This window comes from Periplaneta americana, chromosome 1, assembly GCF_040183065.1.
Source record: "Periplaneta americana isolate PAMFEO1 chromosome 1, P.americana_PAMFEO1_priV1, whole genome shotgun sequence".
NCBI lineage: Eukaryota > Metazoa > Arthropoda > Insecta > Blattodea > Blattidae > Periplaneta > Periplaneta americana.
In genome coordinates, this window is record NC_091117.1 from 20214998 (window position 1) to 20237757 (window position 22760).

Below are 22760 nucleotides of genomic sequence, written 5' to 3' on the forward strand. Positions count from 1 at the left end.
TTGTCAGCCCACTTTGAGATCTGTGGATATAGAGGGAAAAATTGGATCTGTGTCTGGTAGTGTTTCCAGTTAGCTCAGTTGTTAGAGCGTTGGTATGTTTAACGAAAGGTCCCGGGTTCGATGCCCGGCCCCAGAACAATTTTTTCCTTGCAATTATTCAAATAAACTTTACAGGGAGTTATATCTGAAAACTTTATTATGTTTATGTTATGTATTATGTTCATAAAATTTTTCCAGGCATTGTCTCAGCACAAAAATATGATCTGTGGTAGCTCGATTTTTCTGAAAGCCACATTGGTAATCACCCAATATTTGTTCAGTGTATGGCTGAATGTATATAGCTAGAATACTTGTAAAATGTTATAAGCCACATTTAAAAGGGAGATACCACGATATTACTGGAATCAAGCTTATTTCCTTTCTTGTGGATTCGACAGATTATAGCTGTATTCCAACCTGTGGGCATCGTTTCAGTATTCCATATATCTGTTATTAGTTCATGTATAGGCCTACATTTCCATAGATTTTTACATCTGTATCTAATCAATTCTGCACTTATAGAATCTTTATCAGATGCTCGATTATTCTTATCTTTCTGATCACATCATAGATCATCTTAGGAGTAGGTTTAGGAATGTACAGTTCAGGTCCAAAATATATGGTTGTCATATAGAGCTATCATTGTTTCGACAGCATAATATATCTTTAAAGTAATTCATCCATGTCATTAGAATTTATTGCTCTCTTCCCACTAAATTTCCGTCTTTATCTCTGCATATATTGGTTCTGGATTGAAATCGTGTTTTTAAATTACGTATTCCTTCATAGAATTTCTTCCAAATTTCTACCAAATTTCTCTTGTAAATCACATCTTCTTGATAGATTTTCTTTTTAGCTCTTCATTATAATGTTTAGTCTCCTTCCTAGCATTGTTATATTCTTCAACAGTATTTCTTGTTTTCCTCGAAAGCATGTTCATTCTAAGATTATTTTTGGTCTGGATTGCTTTTTCACATTCCTGGTCGAACCAATGATTTCTGACTGTTGCAGTCCCTAGTATTTCATTTTCAGCTGTTTGTATGGTCTCCTTAATATATAGGTAAAGGTAAAGATATCCCCGTCACATGCCATGAAGGCACTTGGGGAGCATGGAGGTAGAGCCCCATGCTTTCCATGACCTCGGCATTAGAATGAGGTTGTGCCTTTTACCCCCGGGAAAGACCCAGTACTCAATTTTATAGGAGGCTGAGTGAACCTCGGAGGGCCGTTCTGAAAGTTTGGCAACTAGAAAAATTCCGTCACCACTCGGGATCGAACCTCGGACCATCCAGTCCGTAGCCAGCTGCTCTACCAACTGAGCCATTTTTTTTTATTGACATCAATACTTTCTGTGTTTTGTATTTGTCTATGATTTCTCCTGTTGTTGATCCTTCTGAGGATCCTCCCAAGTTGTGGAGACATTTTATACGATGATATTTAATTTTTAGCAATTATTTCCTTGCAAGAATTAAAAAAAAATCGTTTAAATAAAACATTGTGGAGGGAGTTTAGGTAAAATAATCAAAATAGACCTATTTTCTATTATGTGTACGATCCTCCAATCGAAAGTACGAATCACAATCGGTAGCTTAGTTGGTATAGCGCTGGCCTTCTATGCTAGAGGTTGCGCGTTCGATCTCGGCCGAGGTCGATGGCATTTAAGTGTGTTTAAGTGCGAAAGGCTCATGTCAGTAGATTTACTGGCATGTCCTGCGGGACAAAATTCCACACACCGGCGACGCTGAAATAACTTCTGCAGTTGCGAACCGCGATCGTCGTTAAATAAATCATAATTTAATTTTCAAAAGTACGATAATTTGTGCGATCTAGTCAAGCCTTACGGTTGGCAATCCTCTGTGTGTTATCTGTGGTTGGCAACAATGGCAACGCTGAATGTGACGTAATGGTGGTCGTGGTATTTGACGTTTAGAGTGTTTAGAGCTGTGTTGTTAAATATATTCAGACAATAACAAAGCTCGAAAGCGTATAGGTTCACTTGCTGTTTACATTTGCATTATTAGAGCCGACAGAATAGACTGGACGGATGAATAAAATGTAAGTTTTCTGTAAGATCCATACAAATTACATTCTGGCCACGCAACTTTTACCCTCACTACTAGTGGTGGTATGATGGACGGAAATGCGTTTCTGCATTTACCAGCCCCTCATCTAACCAACCCAATTTTCGATGTATCCCGGCTCCCCACACCTTACACGAGACTGACGTCTGATTTGCGTTTCGTTTTTTTTTTAAGTTGGTTATTTTACGACGCTGTATCAACTCCCACTAGGTTATTTAGTGTCGATGAGTTTGGTGATAGCGAGATGATATTTGACTAGGATTCGCCACAGATTACCTGACATTCACTTTACGGTTGGGTAAAACATCGGAAGCAATCCAACCAGGTAATAGCCCAAGCGGGGATCGAACCCGCGCTCGAGCGCAACTTCAGACCGGCAGGCAAGCGCCTTAACAGACTGAACCACGCGGGTGGCTTGTGTTTCGTTATGGGTTAGATGGTTTCAAACTATATATATATATATATATATATATATATATATATATATATATAATAAGTGATATGAAATCGAGATTTTTTGCAACAATGTTAGTAGTGGGTTAGTTGAGGGGATATTTAAGTGACATGAGGGCGAAGAATGTGAAAAGATTTGGTTGAACGAGTGTTGAGCGACTAACGCCGATTTTGGAATGGACACCGACGCACTTAGGTTAGGTTAGGCTTTTATTATCCCGTCAAGATGAAGGTGAAAGCGATTGAGTGTGATTTTTTGTTTTCTTTATTGGCAGTTCAAGTGCGTCGGTGTCTATTCCAAAATCGGCGGAAGTCGCTCAACGTTCGTTTCACCAAAGATTTTAATGATTTAAATACATTTTCTCTTCCGTGTGTAGTATGGGTAGATATCGAAGTTTTATCACTTGTCACAGTCGACCTCTAATAGGCCTACTTTGGCCTATTGTATTTCTGGTCCAGGGAAAGTATCGGTACTATTATTGACACTGGAAAGTGGCTTTTTCATAAACATGATGCACCGTCAACAAACACAGATAACTCTGCTCTTTTTAGTATTTTGTCAGTGAGGTATCTGTATACAGAAATTTTTCTCATCTTTCCACTGCGCAGGATTCACTGATAAATCAAATACTTTACTATGTTCTCCCGCTCTTGGCATTTACTACAGATGGATGACTAAATAGGTACAATTATAGTGAACATAGGCATTTAAATCTAGTCAAGACGAATCTGGATAGGACGTCTCAAAATAAGCTGACAGCATACCTACTACCTATGTTCTCCACCCATAACCCCATTCGTCTCTCTGTGCCATAAATGTAAGAAACTTAAGTAAATGCAAAAAATCGGTACCCTACATGCGAAAGGCAGGCCTGTTCTACAGATTTACCTATATTTGAAATATTTTCAATATTTGCAATTTTCTTACATGTATATTATTTATGTTGGACAGAGTAAACCAATAATTGCATTTGTTGCATATTCTTAGTGTGCACTGCTACCAGTATGCAGTTCAATGAAGCTAATCCATTAGCAGCATCTAACCTAGGAGTTGCTGCCCGCATAGGAGATGAGGCACTTGTGGAACGATTATTAAGAAATGGTCGACGTGTAGATCTTGGAGACAACAGAGGATGGACACCAATTCATGAAGCCGCAGCAGGAGATCATATCAATTGCCTCCGTCTGCTATTAAGGCGAGGTTTGTAGCTATATGATTTATTATTTAGGAAAATGTTTAATACTAAGTACAGTATGTATAGTATAAATTTTTAATGGTGAAGATGTATGTAACTCCTTGAAACATACTTACTTATTTATGGCTTTTAAGGAACCTGCAGGTTCATTGCCTCCCTCACATAAGCCCGCCATCGGTCCCTATCCTGTGCAAGATTAATCCAGTCCCTTATCATCATGTCCCATCTTCCTCAAATCCATTTTAATATTACCCTCTCATCTACGTCTTGGCCTTCCCAAAGGTCTTTTTCCCTCGGTCTCCCAACTAACACACTATATGCATTTACTGGATTCGCCCATACTTACTACATACCCTGCCCATCTCAAACGTCTGAATTTAATGTTCCTAATTATGTCAGGTGAAGAATACAATGCATGCAGTTCTGCATTGTGTAAGTTAACTTTCTTCATTCCTCTTAGCTTCAAATATTTTCCTAAGCATCTTAATCTCTGTTCCTCCCTCAAAGTGAGAGCCCAAGTTTCACAACCATACAGAACAATCGGTAATATAACTGTGTTATAAATTTTAACTTTCAGATTTTTTTGACAGCAGACTACATGAAAAAAGCTTCTCAACCAATTAATAACCAGCATTTCCCATATTTATTCTGTGTTTAATTTCCTCACGAGTGTTATTTATATTTGTTACTGTTGCTCCAAGATATTTGAATTTTTCCACCTCTTTGAAGGATAAATTTCGAATTTTTATATTTCCGACAATCATATAGGCTATTTTATCTTTTCGGGATATATACTACTTCAAGACCTATCGGTTTATTTGCTTCAAGTAAAATTTCCGGTTTTTCCCAATCGTTTGTGGATTTTCACTTAACATATTCACTTCATTCGCATAGACAAGAAGCCGATGTAACTCGTTCAATTCCAAACCCTCTCTATTGTCCTGGACTTTCCTAATGGCATTTTCTAGAGCAAAGTTAAAAAGTAAAGGTGACAGTGCATCTCCTTGCTTTAGCCTGCAGTGAATTGGAAAAGCATCAGATAGAAATTGGCCTATACGGACTCTGCTATAAGTTTCACTAAGACACAATTTAATTAATCAAACTAGTTTCTTGGGAATACCAAATTCAATAAGAATATTGTAACTTTTATTCCCTTTAATCACCACGCACCCGATAACAATGTGACTTTTATTCTTAATAATTCAACCTACAACAATGGGTATTCCACTCAATACAGCAACACAACAGTCGTTATTGCACTCCATATGACGACAATGGCAATACACGACGTGTATTATTGAAAAGAACAACAATGTACTCCTAATTTCAATTAATGTTCACAATGCACTATGTGCAGAACAAAACTGTCAGTTCTCAGTTCACAGTTCACTTGCCTTGGCTAGTTCTTCTAGCTCACTGTTCAAGTTCACTGCACATCGAACTCAGGTCTTCCGAACTACGTCGCGCTCGCCTGGACACTGCCACAGTTACGGACTCAAGTTCACTGCACGTCGAACCCGTCTTCCAGATGTGGTTTCACTGCCCGTCGAACCCAAGTCTTCCAGGTGCGGTTCCACTGCACGTCGAACTCCGGTCTTTCAGATGCTCTCGAAGACTGGCTTCCTTGCTCGCTCGAAGACGCAATTGTAGATTGACTGAAGACTAACTAACTTCCAAAGATTTCTAGCGCTTTTATTTATTACACCATAACTTCACATCGAACTTCGATTCGCTTGGCTTTCGGAATTTTCGAGAGAGATGTGCTTCCAGATACTTTCTTGCTTCCGCCCAATTACCGTAGCTTTTCTCCCCCCCCCCTCCCCTTACTCTGTGCTGCGGCTAGCGTCAGGGGTTCGTGTTTCCTCACACCTCCTTCTTGCTAGATGCGCACGGAACCAGATGCGACCAGAATCTTCCAGCACGGCGCCACAATATTGTATAAAACTTCTCTCTTAACTGAGTCATATGCCTTTTTGAAATCTATTAATAACTGATGTACTGTACCCTTATACTCCCAGTTTTTCTCCAATGTCTGTCGAATACAAAAAATTCTGATCAATAGTCGATCTATTACACCTAAAAACTACGCTGATGGTCCCCAATAATTTTATCTACATACGGAGTTAATCTTAGTGATTTTACAGATTTTATTTTAATGATTGCAGGACGCAGAAGTGTGAATAGAACAACCATGGAAGGGGAGACACCTCTTATGTTGGCCTGCATCTATCAGTGCAGTTACGAGGTTGTATTACTTCTGATTACTCATGGAGCAAATGTTACTTTAGGAAATAATGAGGACCATACACCACTACATGAAGGTATTTTTAAATCCTCCTTCAGAAATTGTAGCTTGTTTAAAGCAGTGGTTTACAACCTTTTCTAGTTCGTTCTCCCTTTGTAAGCCCTTCAAATTTCATGGTCCTCGCCCCTCCCTGAATTTTTACAAATCTTTTTTTCTTCTCAAAGACATTGAGAATAAATGGAAAGGTTTCAAAATTCACAGTAGTACAGCAACTAATTTTAACACAAAGTTTAGTAGAACTCTAATTATCTGAATACCAAATATCTGGATCGCCAATATTATCAGTAGGGAGCGGATTTTTATGTGCTAAAAATTTAAATATATTTATTTTTTATGTGCTAAAATTTACAAAAATATTTGCTAAAAATAAAAAAAAAATATATTTTTTTAAATATGACAGAAAGACCTTACTTAGCTTGAAAAGAAATGTTACTAGGTACTCACCAACCACACTTGAGTGCTAGTAGTTGGTCGAGAATTGCAGTAAACAACAAAGGTCATCTCCAAATTCTCCATCACAAATGCATGCCGATTATCTCTGAACAACGACTTATACTGTGAAAACGATCTTTCCACATCACAGGACGTTAGACGTGCATATTTAAAGAGAGGAATGTCACAAACACACCATCAATTTCACCTACAGGCACATCCTCCATACTTGAACAACTTTACACATTTCTAATATCCACTGTTTTTCTCAAACACATTCTGGAATTTGTCCCTTAGTACTTGTACTTCTGAACCTGGTAGCGAGTCTAGTTTAATTTCCACGGCACGCACCTCCCTGTTTCAGACAACAGGTTTTTGGATGTTTCGAGTTTTTTTTATAGTGTCACACAAAAAACTTAAATTTGCTAATAGGAAAGCCAAATCGTTTTTTAAATAACCATCTTTCAGTATATCTTGAAGGATATCGATTGACGAAGCCCGATAACAGGGAATCACAACAAGACATATTGCCTTACTAAGTAAGGCTTACTTGATAGACATAAGCGAGAGGCAAGAGATTTGTTTAAATTAAATAATATTAATACCCGAACTCTTATCTGTTGTGTTTTACAAACAAAGTGTGGAATGAAATCATCTTCAGCAACAATAAACATTCCTAATTATGTGTTGCAAGTTCTCTCCTCATTGTCCATGTTAATTTATTCTCTAATAATAACACTGATATGCTGCCTAGCAGTTCTCAGAACTTGAGGCGATACTATTACGAAAATGGATCACGGATACACCACACAGCGCTTAGAAACACGAAGCAACCAAGAATTCTTAAAAAGATAACGTACTTCTGAGTGACATAATTGATTTAGTTTTAAAATATTCAAAAGTTCTTGTAAAAAAATTATTTAAGTAAAAATACTCCAAGATTTATGTGTTTATAATAGATTTCCTGAAAATATGTATTTACATAATTTTTTTGTGAAAATATGTGTTTTTATGTGAAATAAAATTCGGGTTTTAAACTTGAAACTTCATGTTCTGAATTTTTAACTTTGTTAATTGTGTTTTATCACACGCAAAAATAATATTTAATTACATAGGAATCCGCTCCTTAATTATCAAGATCAGTTTTCAGGAAATATGATGAGTTTCTTTTAATGTGTCATTAGGGGCTGCAAGACAATAAACACCTTTAAAAACAGCTTAAAGGATAACCTTATTAGCATTTCACTCCAATCTTACTGATTTAAACTATCACTGACTACATTGTTACTTCATTCTTTAGACATCATCCTGATAGTGCTGTATTTTCAAAATTGTCTCATAATAATCTCTTTCTATTATCTAATATTATTTGAAATATATTAACATTCTATGTATTTTAGTTTAATTCTGCTACACAGTTTATTTCAGTGTCTAATTAATAGTTCATAGTATTTTGTTGTTTAATTCGTAAATAACTCTTGTATACATGTAACTCTCACTTAATCAAATTGTTGAATTTTTTGTAAGTTCATGCATATGTATATACACTTTTTGCTGATTGAGTGGAAGAGAAGGCCTTACGGCCTTAACTCTGCCAGCTAAAATAAATCATTATTATTATTATTATTATTATTATTATTATTATTATTATTATTACTATTATTATTATTATTATTATTATTATTATTATTATTATTATTATTATTATTATTGTATGAGTAGTACTTTACAGGTTTAGGGTGTAGGCTACATATATCATCATCATCATCATCATCATCATCATCATCATCATCAGGGTGGGGGTGAGGTTGAGGGCGAAGGTTCAGAAAGAAAACAATTACCAATAGTATAATTGTTTAGTACTAATTTAATTAAAATTACTTTGCAAGCGAAACTTCATTTTCTGTTGTGGTTTTATTGATGTTTTCCAAATTTTCTCTATCTAACCTATTTACATAAGCCTATAATGTTTTTAACTAATGATGAGTTTTTGACAATAAAGTCATTAACTTTCTTGCTGTTCAATATTTCTCACATTCAGTGTGTTTAGAGGAAAGGGCTGGACATTGCTGAGGATGATTCTGATCCATTTTTTCTGAATACTGCACAATGGACAAAGTGGTGAAGAAATAATTCCAGTTTTGTTCGAGTGCTTTGGCAAACAGTCATGTCCTGTGAGTAATGGAAAGGATGCAACTGCACTTTTCCTTGGATACTCAGGAATTATATTTTTGTTAGGAGACAAACTTATGCTTGGTAATACATTGTTAGCTCAGCCATATTCCTTATGATAATATTGCATCGTATCTTGTGAATGTGCACAGCTTCTAGCTGTGGAAAACCATGGAATGTTAATAAATACAATGCAATACAATATATGGGTGAATATTCTGAAATAGGCAAATATGAATAACAAAACTGTAAAAAATATATTATATTAAATTGTGTACTTTTTTTCTCACATTAGTTACATTTGCTCCTATTATTGAAGATTCTGGTATCAGTTGAGCTTAAAAAAATTTTTATGTGACATTTTCTAATTTAAAAAAAAACCAAGGGATTGTTGTTATCTTTCCCTTACAGCCCATTGTTTAAGGTATCTTCTAAACTTCTGTACTTCAGATTTCACTTGTCTTCGAACATTTCTTTTTTCACGATCAGTCATATCTGCTATTTTCTTTCTTTTTTTTTATATTCTTTGCCATAGTCCCTTTTTTTCTGCAACTCCTCTTCAGTCATATTTGCCCTCTGCCTACGTATCTTCTCCCTTTCATATTTCCTACTTTCATCATCAGACTTTTTTTCTTTCCTATAAACAATCACATGAAATAATATTCGAAGTTACTTTATCCACCAGTATTTAATAATTGTATGTTAAATGAAACCTCGGTCCCACAATAAAGGGACCGACGTTACAGGGACCCTTGTTACAAATTAGTATAATTTCCGCAATAGTTCTGACAAAATAAATCGTTAAAAATATCATGGAGGTTAGATTTTTTAGTCGACAAATATTGAAATGTTTTGCATATACTACGAAAGTTTAATATATACGAACTATATTTAATGCCACCTGGGACCGGTGTTACCAATAGAAAACATAACATTCAGTCATCAGTGATGAATTTTGCATTTTTCAATAAAATAAATTACGACAATGGACGAAAAGTTTTTCAACTGGCACCATGTTGACCTCTCATCACTACCAACCGTTAAAATTTACCACATGAAGCAAAATTGTCTTTTGTGTAGCTCTTTTATTTCGAGGGTCCGGCGTTACGAAATTTTTGGAGACAAACTTTATGTTAAAGTTGTGTCCTTTCAGAATTAAACAAACAACAATTCCTGTCTTTCATAAGTATTTTTAACTATTTATTTTTATAATCTTGGCCGAGGAAATAAAATCAAATTGAAACATTCCGAGAAAAACTTAGTAAAACAGAGTAAAATGTAGTTGGGGCCATAGGGACCGTAGTTACATTTTGACGTTATTGTTTAATTATAAAATTTAAAATTAAACCTTTTATACTTTGTTTCCAACTAAAACATGTGAGAGTTAGTTAATTAAACGCAAAAGTAATCAGTTAACATTTTCAAGAAACTCTTAAATCAGCCACGAAATACATTTACCCATTTCAGAATATTCACCCATATATTAATGTGAACTTCATTTTCATATTACATAAGCTCTGTCTTATTATTGAAGGTTAACAATTGTGTGTTCCAGTTTGTAGGCATGGATTGCAAAATTTGGCAGAATTGTTAATTGAGTTTGGAGCGTTTGTGAATGCAAGGGACTTCAATAATTCTACACCTCTGCATTGCGCTATATCTGCAGTAAGTATAACCAGTTTCCTCATTATGAGCGAGAAAATAAATACTTGGAAGACATCATATTTCTCCCCCTTCTTTTGTGTAATTTTTTACACTGGTATAACCATACCTTGTACAGAAATGTTTTCTACATTCGGAATTTCATTAAAGCAGGTTGTGTATTTGCAAATCCATTGTTGCACTATATGGAGAGACATGCTTAGGGAAATCAGCTGTAAAGGATTGGTGTACATGGTTTCGTTCCAGCCAAACATCTCTACAGGACAATCCACGACCATATATAAATAAGGACATTCAAATTTCCGATCTTTTATACGTTTATATTTTCGATTGGTTGATATTTATATTTCTTGCTTTGTATGAATTGCTTTTAGAATAAATAAAGACAATAGTGTCTTCATTCATGTATGTTATATGTTATGTTGTGGCTGCAAAAGGGTATCTGTCGAATACAGGGGGGAGAGCCATTAATCCTTCCCATTGAAGGCTTTAAGGAATCAACCTGGACAAATACCCAATGTCCCATCCCTACCTTCCCGTGGTGCAGCTGTTAGTAAGCATAATTTTACGAGCTGAACTAAAGGGAGGGGCTACTCATCAATTAACACTGGTCTGCTTGATGAGTTAATGACTGAATTTGGTATAATTTTCCTCTATTCAATACCTAATTCCCTCTTTACCCTTTCCTATCCAGTCCTCTGACTGAACTCTTACTTTCTTCGACCCCGACAGTATTAGAGCATTCGAGGCCTAGGGGTTCATTTCACTTTCCTTCCTACCCTTCCTACTTTTCTGTTCCTAGTGCTGACCTGCTATGGCACTAAAACCGTCCTCCAGTGGCTTAAGGAGGGAAAGCTGGTGATCAACAAGATCTCCCAGCTAGGTCCAATGGACCCGTCGACCAACAGCAGGTGTGGTCCTCCAGACATTCTGGGGGTTGTGTGTGAATGAAGTAGCCACCAAAACGTTAAAATATGGTGTTCACTTAAATCGGCTACAACTTGCCATTTAACTCTTTGAAAAATATTGGAGTGCAAGAGGTCAAATGACTTTATTGTCAAACGCCTGGCATTAGAAAACAACAACATATGTTATGTTGTATTATTTCGATGTTACTCCTAATATTTTATGTTTGTATTTGTAGATGACACTGGAATTTGTCAATGCCTATAATATTACACAATTCAAGTAATTATTTACTTAAAAATTTATTGGTTTGACTAGTTCTTGGATTATAAGTACATTTATTTAGTGAGTACTTTGTTAAAAAGATGCGGATGACTTACTTAAGAAACTAGAGCTAAGTATTTTTGTGGATGGTGATATTTTATCATTTTATGCTCAAATGAATATGAAAACCCCAATTTGATGCAGTTTACACACTTTCAATGAAAATTTGTTGTTCAGTGTAATTTATAAAGAGATATTCGATCGGCATATTTCGAGTATTTAAAAAGTGCCTTTAATTTCTGTATATGGGCTATTCCATGTGAAATCGATCAGTAAAAAACCTCCCATTTTTTTAATACTCTAATTTTTTCCTTATTTATACAATGTGCTGAGGAGAGTGCATTTTCAAAAACATACTATCGAAAGTCAAACGGTTTTCGTACTATTGAGCGACAAATTTAGCGTATTTTATAAAAACAAGCCTCTTTCAGCACTCAGAACTCTGAAACCATTTACTGTAGAACATTGAATGGGAGCTCATTTTGAAGCTGACATTTAGTAGGTTATGTTAAGAAGTAATCCTTATTTTTATTGTATACAGAGAGACAGATAATCTGATTTTACTTACTTTTAGGCTTTTTGCCCATTTGTAAAAATGTAAAAAATATTGAGAAAAAACCTTGCATTATTAAGAGGGATTGGGCATTGTTTGCTTAGTGGCTCGGCAATAAGTTTCGAGGGTATTAAATAAATTATATTCACACACCTGGACTTGAACGGCACAGTACCGCACGAACTGGCCGAGAGATGAAGATAAGCGAGCGTTGGGCATCATTGTACTCCTGTGTTTATGAAAACTTGTGATAAAGCTAGCCCAGCTATGCGCTACTAGACGAAACATCACGTGTTTATGTCTTCTGGCCTTGCTTGCCTAGGTTAGCTTCCGCCTCACAGTCAGCTGGTTAGTTCACGCTCCTACTATTTATTTTCTTTATTTGATATTTTCAATACTTTCTTATCAACGGTGCACCAGTAAAAAATATGTGTTTATTTGTACTTTCAATGCGGAATCTAACCATATATTTAAAAAATATTTTTTCGTGGCCAAAGGCGTCTTAATGAAGAAAAATCTAAATTTCTCCATTTCCATAAAAAGTAAGAAAAATTGTTTACATGTCAATATAAACTTTAACTTCTCAGCACCAAAATAAACCATGATTTTGATCACTGGGTGAAAGGGTTTCGGAGTCACAACAGTTTAAAGTTGCTAATTTTATGAAAATACGATAAATTTAAATATTTTAAATTTAAACACTATGAAGTTCTGATGCCTCAAACTTTGCACAAAGCATTGTATCACAGTTGTCAACAGACAGAAAAAGTTTCATTGTATTTAAAAATTGCAAGGTAAATTTTCTCTATATTTCGGTCGATTTGAGATGGAATAGCCCGTATATATAATGTGCTTTTCGCTTGAAAAATACCATTTTACTGAAATCGCTATTAAATAGTATTTTTCTCGTGATTTCGCAATTTGATAGGAAATTCGTATTTTTTCGCACTTTCAATTCTGCTAGAAAATCATGCTAAATCACCTTACAAATGAAAAAAAATACTTTCTACTGCACAATTTAAAAATTCGCGGATTTCGCAGATGCGAAATTTTCAGGTCTCTGTTTATATCCCTTCTATATGCATTTATAGAAGAGTTTACCATAGTGGTGCCATGATTATCATATGGCAACCAGAATATTTAAGTACTCTCTCTGTTTCTCCCTGTTGAAATTTTTCGCGTTTGGAAAAGGTTATGAGTAGTTATACAGGTTAAAAATATTTATAATATTTTAAGTCATGTGGTGTGGTTTCATATTAAATAATTACAATTTTTATTCAGGGAAATGAAGGACTTGTCAGTTTCCTGATCAACAGTGGGGCTGATATCACCATCCAGGATGAATGTGGTCGGACTCCTCTGTTCTTTGCTACAGAGCTCGGTGATTGGAATGTAGTGAGACCCATCTTAGCTGTATCTGCTTCTCTTGATACAAGGTACGTGTCATATGAATCAGGATACTCTAAGTCATGAGTAAGGCCAGAAGTTCATGCCTTAAAGAACTACTAAATACACATGCAATTGTGCCCTTAAAAAGTGCAGAATATGCCAATAAATATACACTAATAAATGAAGAGGAATTAAGTTTCCTGTAACAGTAGAATGCTAGTGAGTATGGACTTACATTATTTCTTGGAGGTTGAGGGAGAAGTGGCTTCATTGTCTAAAATCAGCGAAGAGTTGCAGTTCACGACCAGTGCATGGATGAATATATAATAGGATGTGAAACTTACCGAGTTTCCCGTAACACATACTAGAGGTGCTGTTGTAGAAAATGATCTTGCTGCCACCTACATCTAGCAGCACAACAAGTAGCGAAAAGAGTAATTACTCCATGCATTTAGCAGTGCACCTGGTAACGAAAATGTTAAAATTGTGCAGAAAGTAATCCCTCCCACCTTCATAGATATTCAGAACTAACCCAATTTAAAATAAAACATTTACATTTTTATTCCTCACAGCAGCTTCTACTGAAAATTCTTACCGGAGCCAACAGAAAGATAAAAGATACGATCTATTTTACACAGACAAAAAAAATAAAGCAAAAGGTTAGATAATTGGGATTGTATTCTTTGTGTATTTATTGTACAGTGCAATTGAAAAGTCTGCAAGAACTACTTAGATAGTTCAATTTATTATATTACTATTACTTTACAATACATTCAACAACATTATTTTTTACAACGTCTATAAACATCACTTTTTAACATGCAGTCGTAATATCACTTTATGTTCACTTATTAGCAAGTTTCTCTCTGCCATCTTGGCTCCTCGTCGAGTCCTCAAGCAGTATCTCCAACGGATAAATAGAGAACTCTGGGTAATGTACCCAACACGTAGTTCTAATGTTCACCACCTACGACGTTGGGCACTGATCATCTTATTTCAGCCCCCCACTGCCAGATGGTGCTGACCACAGTTTCGCATCCTATTAAATATTTATCCATGACCAATGTATGACTGAGGTTTTTAATTGAAAGACTTATAGCCGGTTTCACCAAGCTTCACTATGTTTTTAATGATTCATTATTTATTTACTGATTCATTAAATTATTTTTATATCTCACCAAACATTTTTAGCTCTAACAAACTAGTAAAGCTATCATTAGTTTAGTGATAGAAATTTCCGTCTTTAAATTTTTAATGGTTCACTAGTTGTAATACAAAATGGCGGAACGTTTCGACGCAGAATTGTTACATTTGGAACTGCTCGAAAATCAAGAGCTAGATGGAGATAATGTTAGCCATTTAAGAAACTATAATTTTGAAAATTTGAATCACACAAAATTTCATGGAAGATACTTCATCACAAAGATCATGGTACTCAAAATTTTAGAAGAAAGTATCATAGAATAGGTTAGAATATGATCAGAATGGCTGAAACAAAGCTGAAACTAGTCAACTGGGTAATATACAACTTAGTTTTATTAGCACATGAAAGTGGTTATTTTTTATTGTTTTTTTTTACGACACTGTATCAACATTTCAGGTTATTTAGTGTATGAATGAAAAGAAGGTTGTAATGCCAGTGAAATGAGTCTGGGGTCCAGGACCGAAAGTTACCCAGCATTTGCTCATATTGGGTTAAGGGAAACCCCAGAAACAACCTCAGTCAGGTAACTTGCCCTGACCGGTTTGTTGTGCCAGGTGGGTTCTGAGGATGTTGACAGAAGCCCACAAAGAAACCCGAAGAACTGAGCAGCAAACTTTGGACCAGTATGAGAATTGTGGAGATGACATTCTTGCAAGAATTGTGACAGGAGATGAAACTTGGCTCTACCATTTTGAACCAGAGACAAAAAGGCAGGCAATGGAGTGGCATCATGCAAATTCACCAAAGAAAAAGAAATTGAAAACTGCGCATTCTGCAGGAAAAGTTATGGTTATTGTGTTTTTTTATTCAGAAGGACTCTTGGTTGTGGACATCATGCCACACAGAACCATCATTAATTCTGACGAGTATGTGGCATCTCTCACGAAACTTCAAGCTTGACTGAGTCGTGAGGATGTTCTGCTATTGCATGACAACGCATGGCCACATGTCAGTCACAAGACCAAGAACAGATCAGAAAACTTGGACATCACTGAAACATCCGTCTTTCAGTCCTGATTTGACACCATGCTATTACCATCTCTTTGATAAACTGAAGGGATCCCTTCACGGAACAAGGTTAGAAGATGATGACTCCCTCGTGCACGCTGCTAAAGAGTGGCTCAGACGTGTTGGTCCAGACTTTTACTGTGCAGGTATACAGGCACTTGTTCCAAGGTGGCATAAAGCAGTTGAAAGGGGCGGGGATTTTGTGGAAAAGTGGCATTTTGTTCGTAAAGGATGTATCTACATTCTGTTAAAATATCAAAGCTGTAGGATAAAAATGCAATTTGTAAATAAATGTTGTGCATTACTTTTTACTTGGCTGAAAAAGGGTATCTGTCGGATACAGGGGGGAGAGCCATTAATCCTTCCCATTGAAGGCTTTAAGGAACCAACCTGGACAAATACCCAATGTCCCATCCCTACCTTCCCGTGGTGCAGCTGTTAGTAAGCATAATTTTACAAGCTGAACTAAAGGGAGGGGCTACTCATCAATTAGCACTGGTCAGCTTGATGAGTTAATGACTGAATTGGGATAATTTTCCTCTAACCAATACCTAATTCCCTCTTTACCCTTTCCTATCCAGTCCTCTGACTGAACTCTTACTTTCTTCGACCCTGACGGCATTAGAGCATTCGAGGCCTAGGGGTTCATTTCCCTTTCCTTCCTCCTCTTTCTACTTTTCTGTTCCTAGTGCTGACCTGCTATGGCACTAAAATCGTCCTCCAGTGGCTTAAGGAGGGAAAGCTGGTGATCAACAAGATCTCCCAGCTAGGTCCAATGGACCCGTCGACCAACAGCAGGTGTGGTCCTCCAGACATTCTGGGGGTTGTGTGTGAATGAAGTAGCCACCAAAACGTTAAAATATGGTGTTCACTTAAATCGGCTACAACTTGCCATTTTTCAAAATCTGTGCTTCAGTGGCTAACCATGACGATATCTTTGAAAAATATTGGAGTGCAAGAGGTCAAATGACTTTATTGTCAAACGCCTGGCATTAGAAACCAACAACAACAACTTTTGGAGTGAACCTCGTATCATGATTTATAGTAACGTAAAAACATTGACATAAGAACAGGAGATAACTACATGAGGCAAATGTTTTACATAAAATAATGTAACAATCCTCATTCAGACCATGATTATAGACCAAAAACAAAATGGTATATCATTTTAGGCTTATTTCACCTATATCATACAATATTGTAGTGAATGAAAACTATTTTTAATTCTTCTTTCGATTTATAGATGTTATTGACTATTAATATAGCTTGTAAAATCTGTCTGTTCTAAATAACCTCATTCATACATACATGTTTATTACAAAAGTGCTATAATTGACTTGTTAATCATATTTCACAGGGCAGTAGATGGAGCTACACCACTCATGCTTGCAGCTCAGTCCGGAAGCTTGACAATCGTGGAGGAGCTGTTGAATCGAGGTGCTAACCCTGACTTAGCAGCTAATGATCACACAATGGCACTTCATCTTGCCATCCATTCAGGAAATGCTAGGCAAGTTTTTGTTTTCATGTATGCTTTCTATTTTCTTTCACGTTAAGGTATAAGCAGTTAACCATAATAAAATTATGTATGTATCCAATGTCTACCCACTTCACTTTATGTGACCTATTTTCTAGTTGTACACCACTTCAGGGGGCCGTGCTGTACATGATGTGTATCTGTGGAGAGTTATGTCGTGTACTAGGGTGAGTGTTCGTGTAAGTGTAGTGTCTGAAACGAGTGAAGATGATGAAGATAAAGGGAGAAGGGAAACCCGATGCTCATACATAGCCTACTCCTGTCGAATAGCACCAAGGGGTCTGGCAGGCTTAACGTCCCTGTCCAATGGACGAATCACTATCAACCGTGACATGTTCTCTTCATGTGCACTGCGGAGAGATTTGGGATTTAACCCAGGCATATTGGTGCACAATCTAGTTATTAGAAGTTGTGCACCACCATCTCTCCTATAGTCCTGTCACTCTTATTTCCAGCAGCCAATCCCGTTGCAGGTCGGCTACATTTAAACGTGTGCGTCTTGTGATTCGCTGATGAAGATGTTATGAATTTCCTAAGGCTCGATAAATACTTAATATAATCGACTGCCATTTTAGCTCTTTCGTTGGCGTTTGCAGAAAGCACACGAGGACATTATTTGCCGTTCAATTATTTGCTGAATTACAGTGTGTTTGATTTATTATCATAGGAGCTATGACATGATAATGTTTAATGGTGTGGCAAATAGATTCCTCATGTGGTAGCTCGGCAACGAAAGAACAAAAATGGCGAACGATACTACCTACCTAGACTTTATAGAGCCTTCACTTCCTAAAACATAAGCAAAGAGGAGGAGTCATGCTGAGAATAACAGCGCCATGACTATAGTCCCGAGGTAGAAATTTTACATGAAAATTTCTGACTCCCCCGGGAATTGAACCCAGGCCAGCTAGTGTGGAGACAGACACGCTACCACAGAGTTAACTCAGCAGACATAATAAAATTATATATAAAATATTAATGAACATAATGAAGTTGAAATACTGGATAATACTTATTACTGTTATATTCATTTACATTTCCAGACATATAACTTTGATGTCTTATCAACATGAAAGGTTCAGGTTAGGTTGAGGTGTAGGTGAGGAAACCAAAATAAGTATGAAAGAGTGAAGCAGTGCCTAACAAAGAATAAAGATAAAATGTATTTCTAAGCTTAAGTATTAATTCATACAACAATTTAAGGAATAAAACTAACAAATTACAGACAAATCAGTCTACTTCAACAGATGCTGAAACAAGCCACTTTCTGCAGTGACTATGTATTTCACTTCTCACAGAGAATTTCCTATGACAAAGTATAGACAAAGGAAGAAGCTGAGGGGAAAATCTACAATTCGTGTTGCGTAGGGTCGCCAGGAGGCCAGAAAAACTTGTCCCTTATGAATTCCTTACTACTACGATGGCATCACAGCCCAAAGTCGAGCCTTAGCCTCCTCAATTTTCTTCCTACAACTGTCCCTGTCCTGTGCTAATCTCCTCCAGGCAGTTGTTCCGAGATAGTCCTGAGAATTGATCGTTACTGCATCTATCCATCTATTTTTGGATCTTCCAATTGGTCTTTTACCATGTATTTTCCCTTCTAAGATCTTCTTTGGTATTCTGTTCCCTTCCATCCGATAGACATGTCCGGCCCATTCAAGCCTCCTTAATTTGATGAAAGTAACAATATCGAAACTTCTATATAATTTATATGAATTCCTTACAGTACACCAAAAACTCCATATTTACAGGCATAGTGCCATAGATAGCCAGTATAAATGTGAAAAAGTTAGCAGTGAAGTCTAAAAGTATAAATATATATAGATGTGAAGTAGGGGAAATTGTGCCGTAGAGGAAGGGATGTGTGTGCGTATCTAATGCTCTGGATTTAACAATGAAGTTATCATCCTTCTTGCTTCCCAATATTTACAGAGTTATAAGTATAATTTTTTTTATTTTTTAATGAGAGAGGAGCAAGGTTAGTGGATGAAATGACGACGACAACAAAAGACAGGGTGGAAGAAATGTAATAATAAATTAAAACAGTTAATCACCTAATAATAAAAAATTGCATTCAAATCTTGTTTCCAAGTCTACATTATTTTGTTACAAGTTGTAAAATGCAATATTATACATATTTATTAAGCTATCGATATTGTCAGTTTATATCTAAATATATTTGACAGGCTTTACTATATACCTAGATCGTGTATATATATATATATATATATATATATATACCCAGATAGCTCGGCCTTATAGGCTTTGACGGTAACAACTTTTGTCAGGTTTACTATGCTGCCACCTAGTTGTTACATAAGGAGTCACGTCATAATTCCCATTTGAATTGCATTACCGACTGTACTGCCATCTCGTGTTGGTTTACGGTAGACGGGTGGTGATCCTGGCGGTTGTTCTGTTCAAAGTACTGCCGATTTTAATGTAGAGATGAGCTATCTGTTATATATATGATCTAGGCTATATGCATTAAAGACTAGCAATTTTGATTGATAAAGAAAAATATGGGAGAATTAGGAGGCTAATACAGGAACTGGGAGGATCCAAAAATATTTGAAATATCGGAGTTCTCAGAAAATACAGGCGAGTTGGTCACCTTATATATGAGTCACGGATTAAAATTTTGTCAGCCTCAAAATACGTTACACTTTTCTTTGGACTTATATCTTGTACAGTGCGTTCGTAGCTCAGCCAGATCACTAAAACATTCAAATTTGAAAATTTTACTTTCAGTAATTGTTCCTTTTAAAATTATTCATGTTTATTTTTTATTTCATCATCCTTAAATAAAAGTTTTCTTGTTTATTTTATCATCCCTAATTAAAACTTTTCTAACACTTGTTTATATTGTGACGCGTAGAGAACTTCTTGCCATTGTGGAAGCCCTGAAACATTTCCACAAATATTTGTATGGCCAGGAATTCCATCTGAGGACAGACCATTCTGCACTCACCTGGCTATTGGGCTTCAAGAATCTGGAGGGGCAGACCGCCCGTTGGGTTCAACGACTGCAGGAGTACAACTTCACCTCCGAACACCGCCAAGGGAAGAAACATCCCACTTCTGACACCAAATGTAAATTTATTTCACTCACAACAATAGGATTTTATTCTTCCAACAATAATTCTTTTCTACAATTCGCCTTAAACGCTCTCGTCAACAATTGGATTTTCACTTAACACAGTATTCGTTATAGCACTTCACTGACGGCAATGACAATTTACCTGGACTATTACGAACAACAATGAACTGTTAATCTTAACTAATATTTACAAAGCACTATTTACAAATCAGAACTGTCAGTTCTCAGTTCACAGTTCTCTTCTAGCTCAGTCACTCGAGTTCACAGAATCTCGAACCACAGACCTTCAGAGACAGTTCACTGTACTCGAACTCAGGTCCCTCCAACTGCGGTCCACTGCACTCGAACTCAGGTCCCTCCAACTGCGGTCCACTGCACTCGAACTCAGGCCTTCGGATGCTGATACAGTTGCGGACGCACACTCGAGTCGAACTCCGGTACACAAGTTGGCTTGCTTGCTCTGGCTTACTCACGTGACTGGCTGACTAATCAAATGAAAACTGCTGTTGTTCCTTCGCGTCCGTAATTTATAACCACAGCGACGTAGCCTCGAAAGTTCCACGCGTCTCTAGAGATGGCACTCCAGAAAAATCCAGAGCCCTCTCCTCTCTACCAGCACCAGATGCGTGCGCACTCTCTCTCTCCCGCCGCGTAGGCCCTTTCCCCTTACTTCTCTCCGTCGCGCGCTGTCCCCGCGCGATCTGCTTTCTTGCGGGACGCTGGTCGTGAGTTCGAATCTCACGTCGCTGTCACAATATTATTTAGGTTATGTTATAACGGTCCGGCCGAGCTACGAATGCACTGTATAATTAATTGTAACAGTGAAACTTATTGCATTTGTTCAATTGTTACAGTCTTTTGTTTCCTTCAGTGCCTCAAAATTACAGACGAAAAACTTTGAGATTATTACAATATTACATTTCTACCTCTATTAATTAAAAAAATATAATCCTTCGAAACCCCATCATGACTTTTGTGACACAATGTACTTCTGTTGATTATTGTACATAAATCACTTATAATTGCATGTTTTTAGTACATGTTTTATCAAGTTCTTGTACATATTTGTATCCATTTTTTTTATATCTTTTCTTGCTTATATATTCAGGTGTTAATAATAAGTCTTTGTTACAGTGTAGTAGGTAAGCTTCTTGAAGTAACCAGCAGAGATGCAGTGCTGGCCCAATGCACACATCCTGATTCTGATATCAGTCGCAGTTTGTGCTGTCTTGCAATTGATACTGAACGGTGAGTATGTACTCATTCTCGTGTTTTCATAGCCTTCTCTCATCTTGAAGATTTTGTTTGTTCTGACAGATTTCATATTAAAAACTACTTCAATTGGTATTATTCTACTTAATAATACATAAATGGTTGGGCACGTAAATACAGTAAAACACCATTTTAATATTCCCGTTTTTTAAGAATAATCTATTAAGTACCAGCCAAATTGTCCTAAGAATAATGTAATTGTTAGTTGTAACGGAGAAAAATTTCCTCCGGTACCGGGCATCAGACCCAGGACCCCAAAGGAGAAAGATTCGATCTGGTGCTGTGAATTGAGCCTCGGCGTAGCTCAGTGGTAGAACACCCAGTGCGTGGAACTGGGGGTCCTGGGTTCAATCAATTTGTGTAAACTCTCTTTTAAGCAAAACCTCTATTTAAGGAAAAGAAAAGTAATCCCTCAGAGATTCGTTAAAAAGAGGTTCTACTGTATTCATATAAATTTCTAGGCTTTCATGGTGAATGTGATTGATGAATTAAGCTTTGTTTATTTCATCATGTTCTGGAACTTAATATTTCCAATATTTCGGAACTGCATATACAAGTTCAATCATCAGGACAGATAGATATAACCAGAAGTATCTTCTAGTCTGTTGGGCTCGCTCTGCAAGTTAATCCAAACATCTGAGCATCTATAGTATAATTCTTTGCTATTTATGTAAGAGACATACAAAAAAATAACATGAAATTAGCATAGCCCATAACTTTGGGACACACCCATAACTAGTATATTTTAGTGTACTGTCTAAAAATAGCCTACAGTTTGAAGCAGTTGGCAATTATACAGAATGTTACAGAAATTTGTACTAACAAAAAGTTACTTTTTTTTTAATGGAACATCTCACATTTCATACCGTAAATTTGTTGCCCTCTTGATTTTAATTCAAGTGATATAAGCATGAAGTACATCAGACACAACCAAATTGTCTCTTTTCATCTGTATAATCACAAAGTCTTTTTTTGAGTTCCAGCAACTTGGCTTTTTGCCCTCCAAATGTCCGGCGATTAACATTGATCTGTTCAAGTCGCATTTTGTTCTTACATCAATCATGTATGCAGCTTTCATCTACACTGTATTTCCTTCCTGCTGTGTGGTTACCAACTTATTCTGCTTC

At 36.5% G+C, this 22760-nt stretch overlaps 1 protein-coding gene across 1 annotated transcript in view; it reads left to right on the forward strand.

Moving 5' to 3' along the window:
* The first annotated feature begins 1939 nt into the window (after nt 1-1939).
* LOC138712083 (ankyrin repeat domain-containing protein 29-like) overlaps nt 1940-22760 on the forward strand; it is a 34964-nt gene continuing 14143 nt past the window's right edge. Inside the window, exons 1-7 of the mRNA XM_069843517.1 lie at nt 1940-2094; nt 3562-3774; nt 5935-6090; nt 10234-10343; nt 13405-13559; nt 17082-17234; nt 21496-21609. Coding sequence (XP_069699618.1) covers nt 3579-3774; nt 5935-6090; nt 10234-10343; nt 13405-13559; nt 17082-17234; nt 21496-21609 — 884 coding nt within the window. The 5' untranslated portion in view covers nt 1940-2094; nt 3562-3578. The remainder of the gene's footprint in view (nt 2095-3561; nt 3775-5934; nt 6091-10233; nt 10344-13404; nt 13560-17081; nt 17235-21495; nt 21610-22760) is intronic.